This window comes from Brienomyrus brachyistius, chromosome 8 (assembly GCF_023856365.1).
Source record: "Brienomyrus brachyistius isolate T26 chromosome 8, BBRACH_0.4, whole genome shotgun sequence".
Classification (NCBI taxonomy): Eukaryota; Metazoa; Chordata; class Actinopteri; order Osteoglossiformes; family Mormyridae; genus Brienomyrus; species Brienomyrus brachyistius.
Genome location: NC_064540.1, coordinates 3145521 through 3154870, shown reverse-complemented (window position 1 = coordinate 3154870; position 9350 = coordinate 3145521). Strand labels below are relative to the sequence as shown.

Genomic DNA, 9350 nt, shown 5'->3' with positions numbered 1-9350 from the left:
AGTCCTTAGTGGGAGTCCATAATGATGATCCTTAGTGAGAGTCCTTAGTGAGAGTCCTTAGTGGGAGTCCATAATGAAGATCCTTAGTGAGAGTCCTTAGTGGGAGTCCATAATGACGATCCTTAGTGAGAGTCCTTAGTGGGAGTCCATAATGACGATCCTTAGTGAGAGCCCTTAGTGAGAGTCCATAATGACGATCCTTAGTGAGAGTCCTTAGTGGAAGTCCATAATGACGATCCTTAGTGAGAGTCCTTAGTGGGAGTCCATAATGACAATCCTTAGTGAGAGTCCTTAGTGGGAGTCCATAATGACGATCCTTAGTGAGAGTCCTTAGTGGGAGTCCATAATGACGATCCTTAGTGAGAGTCCTTAGTGGGAGTCCATAATGACGATCCTTAGTGAGAGTCCTTAGTGGGAGTCCATAATGACGATCCTTAGTGAGAGTCCTTAGTCGGAGTCCATAATGACAATCCTTAGTGAGAGCCCTTAGTGAGAATTATTAGTGAGAATCTTTATTAAGGGTCCTTAGTAAGAGTCCTCACTGCCCAGTTCAGCCCTGTTACCCATGCTGCTGACCAGGATAAGCAGATGGAAGATGGATGGTTGAATGGATGGACTGTCCAAACACTAACATTTATGAACCCAGGCAACTATTCATGCAATTAAAATACATACTATACTGCCCATCTACATACATTAAGCACTTATCCAGTGAAGCCCTGTAGCTGTCTAACCAATGAGCTTGGAGCCTTTTACAGGTAACAAGGAAGGAGACATAATAGACAACTCAATAGGGCATGAAACACCTACTCGACTAACCACATGCCTCTGCAATGCAGGAGGAATTACTGGCATTTATTTGCCTGTATTTAATAATACAATAGCTAAACAATATAATTACTGGCATTTATTTGAGTATATTTAATAATACAATAGCTAAACAATATAATTTCCAAATATAATAGCTAAAGAACGGCATTCTGCTATTTGGGGGGCATGCCGAGTAACGCTGTACTATTTATATACTATAGTAGAAACTTAAAAAAACTCGAATACCTCTTAACAACTGACTCAGACATTGAACCGGTTTCTCGATTTTTTTCGACCTGTACTGTACCTCAACCTAAATCTTGGAAGTCAACCGTCCCTGCTAAAACTTGTATCGGTTGAGACGTATTTAACTCTACCAGTCCAGACCTCAAATGGGTTGGTCGAGAAAAATCTAACCGCAACTCGACCAAAGACTCAGAACACGACAAAACAAAACAGATCTACTAAAATGGATCGGGATGCATCTTCGATGGGCGGAAATGAAGGCAAACGGACCTACTGGGATGCTGATGCCTATGAATCGCTCTCAGTCTCACCGTCCCTCTTGACCGAGTTCGACGTCTGAAAGCAGTGTTCCTGTGTTAATGTGGATTTTTTCTGTGCTTTATCTACAGTACATTTAGCGATACAGTAATTATGGCCCCTAAGAAAGTGAGCAGAGACAGCAGCAAACTAAAGAGGAACTTAAAAGTGAAATTAAAGCAAGACTTCTGCTTTTTCATGTGTGGAGTTATATATTGAGTGTTAATGGTTTTTTATCATTAGTTAAGGAGGTAGAAAAGTTTGGGGGTCTAGAATGGATTCAGTTCATTTACATTATTTCTTACAGGGAACTTCGACTTGGATCTCGACCAAATTGCAGCTCGACTAGTCTTCTGGAATGAAGTTTGTGTTCCAAGGTACCAGTGTATATTATTAGCACTCGTCAAAGGGCTGTATTTCATTTGATCCAGATAGTTTCTATGACATATTGACGTGCACGTTGTGAATCTCATCTGAAGAAAGAAAACTCGCATGAAATGCCTCCGCATGCATGTCCTGTAACTGATCTAGAACATGGCTGACGTGAAATAACTTGGCACACAGGATCTCCACATCACTCCTTGTGAAAGACGACGCCACCGTCTCTAAGTGACAGACTGCTCACCCGTTGCCGATGAATGCGTTTTGTTTACAAGTTTACCTAAACCTTAACTGTGCACGGCATAAAAAAAACGTACATTTCAGATGAACCTAAAATAACGAACAGGCCGAACGTAACCGGGATTCAGACTGCGAATGTCAGTTTCCTGGCAACTGTTTCAGCAAAAGAAAAACATTACTTGATTCACTAGAACTGACAAGTTGTAATGTTAGGCAGCTGCCAGTAACAAATAATAATAATTATAATAAATATGATTATCAGTAAAAGCACCTGTCATTACTCCACATCAGTATTCTGAAGGATTCCTGGCTTACAGTAAGTGTGGTCCTGAAATTCCACGTTAAATTAATCACTGACCACAAGAACGCACAGTGTCAGGCATCTGGTTCCGAGTTACATGGTGTCACCTGAATTGCTCTTTCCACCCAATACAGTCACGTAGCCACGTAACCCCCAGTTATTACAGCAACGCAAATATCGAGTCAATTTGGCAGTTTTATTTTGATATTAATGATTAGAATATAGTCTTGCAGTGGACTGGCATCCCATCCATGGTGTTTCTCTGCCTGGTGTCCTCTGTTGCCTGGGATGGTCTCTAGCTTCTGCGGAAGCCTGTGCTGGATTAGAGGTTGGAATTTGGGTGGAGAGATCATAAAATATTTACAGGCTAGTGTGTTGTTAAGTGTCAAGATATTTCACAGAGAATCCAGATAAAATCTTAAGCAGTCAAATAAAATAATGTTTAAATGACCTTTGGGGTGGTGTAAAGGTATGATATTATGTCAGTAAAAGTGTCTCAGCTTTCAAAATCACCCCCCTAAAAGTCACCAGAGTATTTGCCGTAACCCGTGTATTTGTTGACTCACCCACTAGCTAACCATGTTTGGCTAATCAATACCTCATCAAATGATCTAACTAAGTTAATTAATTAAGTGAGCTGATGGTGGAATGTAACGCATACATGGAACGGGTAGGGTTTGGAAACTGAAGCGGTGTTCCTCTGGCTATCCAAGATATCAGCAACTTCTTTGAGAATAGAAGGAAGTCCTTATTTCGAATTTCGTTACTGTTCATTTGCATATATGCTAATGTTAAAATGCAGTTAGTTTACCTGAGCAAATATACACTTGCTACCCAGATGAAGCTTTAAACATTTTCTTCAACTGCCTAAGAGTTGCACAGACTTTGCACAGTCCTGTACTTTGTTAAAAGTCAGGATTTGACAGGGGGAGTAACCTCTGGTTTATTTCTTGATGGACAGTACTGGCTTTTAACAACATGGTTACGAAAGTCGGTCTCATGCTGACATTCAAATAAATCCCATAATTTCAGTGTCAGCTCCCTGGGAAAGAATTCCAAAGATCATTGGGAGTCCCAGTTTAATTATATTGTGCCATCATAAATGATCAAGCAATTAGCTTGCAGTCAAAACCTATACAAATTACTGCCCATTACAGATTAAAGTCTTTTGTTTTGCTCCCCGCTGTCCCGCCACCAGCAATCATCAGGTGATGCTACCGGGGGCTTCAGGATCTCTGCACTGCTGTCCTGCATCTGGGGCTTCAGGATCTCTGCACTGCTGTCCTGCATCTGGGGCGTCAGGATCTCTGCACTGCTGTCCTGCATCTGGGGCTTCAGGATCTCTGCACTGCTGTCCTGCATCTGGGGCTTCAGGATCCTTGCACTGCTGTCCTGCATCTGGGGCGTCAGGATCTCTGCACTGCTGTCCTGCATCTGGGGCGTCAGGATCCCTGCACTGCTGTCCTGCATCTGGGGCTTCAGGATCTCTGCACTGCTGTCCTGCATCTGGGGCTTCAGGATCCCTGCACTGCTGTCCTGCATCTGGGGCTTCAGGATCTCTGCACTGCTGTCCTGCATTTGGGGCTTCAGGATCTCTGCACTGCTGTCCTGCATCTGGGGCTTCAGGATCCCTGCACTGCTGTCCTGCATCTGGGGCTTCAGGATCTCTGCACTGCTGTCCTGCATCTGGGGCTTCAGGATCTCTGCACTGCTTTCCTGCATCTGGGGCTTCAGGATCTCTGCACTGCTGTCCTGCAGATTGCAGGTTGGAGCGATTTCATCTCCCACAAAGAAAATTCCATTTTAATGATTTCATGGGTACCTATAAGGTACCAGACATGGCTTTACACCTTCTACTTTGAAAATAGTGTAATTTTAAGTCATTTTATTTAATGACCTTGCACGGCAGGGAAGGCACAGTGGCTAGCAGTATGCTTCACACCTTTAGGGTTTGGAATTTGAATCGGGGGGGGTCCTTTCTGTGCTCCCCAGATTTTTCATGTTCTCCTTATGCCACATCCTGCAAGGCTCAGTGTTGCCTTGCGAACTTGGGCAGAGGCGTATGATCAGGTGTCCCAAGATACCATGGGTAGAATCTGGAGTACAGAGCCACTACTGTGTGATATCCAGGCCTTGTATCAGTGTAGTATCAGTGGCGACACATGCTAGGCACACAAAATCGTTTTTTTTTTTGTTGTGCCTACCCTTAGACTATGCTCACAAGCGATGTGAAACAGGTGGATCGGTGTGGTGACTGCAGATTGTATCTACATCTATATCTATTTATTTGTATACCACATGCCACCATCCACACCAAAATGAATTCCTCATACATAACTCGCGAATAAAAGGATTCTGATTGCCCTCAGGGGTGCCGGACTCAGGCTGAGCAATTCAGAGATCCACAGGGGCCTCGAAATAGAGCTACCACTCCCTTGGATAGAGAGCAGTCAGCTGAGGTGATTCAGGCATCGTATAAGGACCCCATCTGGAAGGCATCCAAGGCAGCTGTTCTGGGCATGTCCCACTGGACCTCCGGGCAAACCCAGGACACGCTGGAGGGAATATATCTCCCAGCTGGCTTTCAAACACCCAGGGATCCCCCATAAGGAGATACAGTCTGCGGCCATGGAAGAAGAAACCTGCTCTGACCTTTGTGGTATGCCTCCACCATGATTCCAGTTAGCAAAGGCAGCAAAGTACAGTGGATAAGACAGGAAAATGATGAGGATGATGATGATGATGATGATGACCAGGGTTACCAACTCTCACGCCTCTGGCATGAGACTCACGCTTTCAGACTCTCACGATGATGCAATAAATCTTGTTATTCCATTATAAACGTAAAATTAGCTACATATCAAACACCTTGGGGCGGTTTGTAAACCCTACAAACTATTTGCAAGGTAATAAAACTGTTACATACATCTAACATTGTGTGCATGTGTGTGCAGACCTGTCTAAAAATGAAAATCTCACTCCAGCCTACCGACCAAACTTAAAAATAGCCGTACTATTCCATAGCACTACATGCTGCTCAAAATCAGATCTTTCTGCTTGGTAATTTTACATTATTAATGAATAAAATGAAAGATTAAATCTCTCGACTGGCCTGGGAACGCCTTGCTGTGCCCCTGGAGGGGCTGGAGGAGGTGGCTGGTGAGAGGGGGGTCTGGCCATCCCTGCTTAGACTGTTGCCCCCGCGATCCCACCCCCGATAAGCAACAGAAAATGAATGAATGGATAAAGTTATGTAAGTCTCGTTTAAATACAGAACGCAATCGTAGCATGGCATGCGTAAAATATGGGCCGTAATAATTAGCTCTCTCAAAGGCATTTCATCTCTGCTTTATCACCCAATTCTTATAGTCCCAATAAAAAGCAATGCAGCACTTACTTTATCCACACAACTCCATTCATCACCCTAACCCAGGGGTAGGGAACCTGATCCATGGAGAGCCGGTGTGGGTTTTTGGGTTGGTCTCTCAATCAGCCAATAACAGTGGATTCCAGGGACTGGAGTTGAGAATCGCTGCTTTATTATTGGCTGACAGAGAGGTCATCCCAAAAACCCGCACTGACACCGGCTCCCCATGGATCAGGTCCCCTACCCCTGCCCTAACCCTTTCATTCAAAATAATGAAACAATTAAATCTGGACCTCGATTCCAAATCCAGGCCATATTTTCAGTTCTGCCATGTACTTAGTTCAATAGTTACTGATTCTGATTGGCCAGAGGCTTCACACCTAAATCCCAGGTAAAGGAATGCTGGGAAATCAGCCACGCCTGGCCTGTGAAGACCGTGATGTAAAAAGTGTGCGGCTGAAAGTGACCCATAAATGATGTGAAACGCTCGCCACACAAAACACATCAGTGATGTAACTCCCTTGTCATTCCTTTGTTTGACCGGCACATTTATCAGTAAAAAAATACTGCAAGTAAAAAAAAAAAAAAAAAAAAAGAAAAATCAGCACCTTTGTCGACTGCTACTGAAGCATATCAGAAAAGAAAAACATTTAACTTTACTCAGCTTACAGACCTCTTTTGTGAAAACTGGGTCAAGTCACCCCTCCACCAGCTCTCACTTCAACCAGTGCTAATAAGTCTCTCAGAGTGCAAAACGCCCTTCGGGTCCAGGTTCCAGGCGACTCGCTAAAGAAAGGTCTGGCTAGTCCTGTCACCATGGCCCCCTCAGTCTTGGTTTGTGGCCTTATCATAGTGTTTAGTGGGCAGCATGCATGGAAGTCCTGCATGTCTTGCAAATAAGCACACGTAGTGTGAAATGCATTTAATAAAAAATACAGAATAGCTAAAAAAGAACGAAAAATAAAAACAGTCTTACAACCTAATAATCAACTAGCAGGTGATACTAAAACAGCATTTTTCTGTATATATTTTCTTATATTCTGTTAGTTGGTTATTAAGTACATTTTTATCAAACTCCATTTATGTAGAGTCTGCATTTGTGACCCATCACCACGAAATGGGTCTTATGGGTGCAGTTCTATCAGTGCAACTTAAGACTCATTTCGTGGCGACGGGTCACATTTGTCCAACCCGAATAGTGGTATTATTGACATTCATTAATAATTACTGACATTAAATTAGGTACGGTGGTGCAGTGGTTAGTACTATAACCTCATGCCTCTGGGACCAGGGTTTGAGTCGCTGCCATGGCTCCATGTGTGTGGAGCCTGCATGTTCTCCCTGTCGTGTCTCTGGTTACCCCATCAGTCCAAAAACCTGCTGAAGTTAATTGCTGTTACCAAAGCACTGTGTGCCCTACTATGGGTTGGCACCCCATCCTAGGCAGTTCCCTGTCTTGTGTCCATAGCCTCTGGGATATGGTCTGGACCCCCTCTGACCCTGAATAGGACAAGTGTTTACAGAAAATGGATGGATGGACATGAAATGGTATTGTACTTGCCATTTGTACCAGTGTATCAGGATGCTCCTTTTCAGACATCCAATCTTTTTTTGCTTTGAGACATATACACACATATACACTTGTGAGCCGGGCTTGGGGTCAACACTCAGGATCAGCTATTTATCTAGGCGTGGGGGGTGTGATGGGATGGGGTGTCGGAGGGGTTTTGCCCAGGGGCCACACAACCCATAATCCGACCTGGGTCCTCCAGTTTCTGTCTGTCTGCTTATGTCACTACTGCAGAGACACCTGGGGTTTTGCGTTTCAGACGGTGTTTCCCAATGGTGGCATCATGAGACTCGCTCCGGCCGGACCGGTAAACATAGATACTTGACACGGCGACGCGAGGATGGAATGGGTATGTAATCTGGGCAGCGCTTCAGCCAAATGAGGGGGGAGAAACAAAGGAGGATGACACTGTAAATACACTAGGGAAGAACAGGTGAGAGGGAGGAGAGACAGAAAGTTTGATTGGTTAGTAGGCAAAGGTTATACAGATTGTCACCTGATCTCCCCAGATATCCACACCGCCTCGCCTTACAGTTGTGTTTTGTTCGCTCTGTGACAGCACCGATTTTGATTAAAAACAGTGCAAGCCTATTATTCCACATAACAATTTACATCACATTACATTACATTCTCTTAATTCAACCTATATAATGTCTACATTATTCCCAGGAAGCACACTTAAGTTGCAACCCTACCCTCTACTACAAGTCACTTTGAATAAAAGCACCAGATAAATAAGATAATGTGAAACGTGAACGTTTTCATTGTTCTTGGGGACCCCCACAGCCCTCAGCCTCAACACAAAAGCTGTTCAATGCTCTGCTGATTTATAATCAATGTCTAACCATTAACCGGAACTATCCGGTGGATTCGGTGTATTTAAATATGCAAAACATTCTACTTAAAACTGCAATTCACAATGCAATCAGGTTAAAATGCACAATTATACGTAAACGGTCAAATAAACCGAACAAATAGGCATGCAACAAAATATTACAGTACATGCAGCACGATTCCTGGGTAGAATGCAATGCAGATAAATTGGTAGAGATTCTGTACACAGAATCTCCTAGCAACCTGCAAGCACGTGCAAATCAGCTTTCCCACACCTCTCTCTCAGAAATGCTATTCTTTAAGGCGAAACAAGTTCGCCGTCTCAGGTGTCAGACTGTGACCTTTCAGCTGGAAAACAACCGACCCTTCAGACGCAAGACGCACCTTCATCATCATTATCGAATTATCCGGCTGCCCAGGAAATGGCCATAACCAGTAACATTTAAGGTAATCCTAACCGAAGAGCTCGTGAAATACCAACACGACGTCCGGGGCCGTCCACAGACCGGAGTGCCCATGAAGGCCGAGTTTTCTCACACAAGTGCGTGGAAAAGCTGTGCGTTTTGCTGGACGAGGGTGACGTCTGCTACCAAGGGTAACGTGGAGTCATCTGAGGACACAACAAGAGGAATGGCTCAATAAACTGCCCTGCGGTGCACTGAGCTTTCACAAGATGTCTTTTAATACACTTATACAGACCAAAACATTATCTCCTTGATAAAATATTAAGGCAATACCATGGATCAGGCTAATACACAGACGGTAATCCAGCCGATGCATAATTCACCAGCAGCGTGAACTGATTAATCCCTCTAACAGGAATGAATATGTATATATGCATAGATATATCAGGCTCAGGACAGAAAACCTTCATGCTTGTTACATAGTAAATATTATAATTATATAGTGTCCTAGAATGGTTTAGTGCCCCATGCTGGGTTATTCCCTGCCTTGCACCCATAGATTTCGAAATAATTTACGGAGCCCCACAACCCTACACAGGACAAATAGGCATGAGAAATAGACTGCTGAATATTGCAAACAATTCTTACTCTTTTCTTTTATGATATTATACGGACTGGTGCTTCCTATGTAGCATTTTTTAACTCTAATACAGCACGTACCAGTTACACAGGCCAATGAGAGGCCATCATGCACAAACCACAATGAGTTTTACAGTGAGTTACAGCTGCCTTTTACTCCTGTGTGTACATTTATGTACTGTACACACACATGCATAAACAATACTAGTTTAACTGGGTTTCCATGACAATTCGGTTGTCTCCAGACTAACTTTGCAGTGG

The 9350-nt window shown here is 43.7% G+C and overlaps 1 protein-coding gene across 2 annotated transcripts; it reads right to left on the bottom strand.

Annotated features, from left to right (window-relative positions):
- Positions 1-3207: 3207 nt before the first annotated feature.
- On the bottom strand, positions 3208-8514 carry LOC125747701 (uncharacterized). 2 transcript variants are annotated; one of them, XM_049023132.1, is made up of 2 exons: positions 8431-8514; positions 3208-4027 (listed from the first exon to the last, which is right to left on the bottom strand). In XM_049023132.1, exons 1-2 carry the CDS (start codon positions 8440-8442, stop codon positions 3434-3436), a joined length of 606 nt encoding a protein of 201 aa, XP_048879089.1. In that variant the 5' UTR covers positions 8443-8514; the 3' UTR covers positions 3208-3433. The 2 variants fall into 2 exon arrangements, with proteins under 2 accessions (XP_048879089.1, XP_048879090.1); XM_049023133.1 differs by having other exon boundaries at positions 3208-3955.
- Positions 8515-9350: the final 836 nt, after the last annotated feature.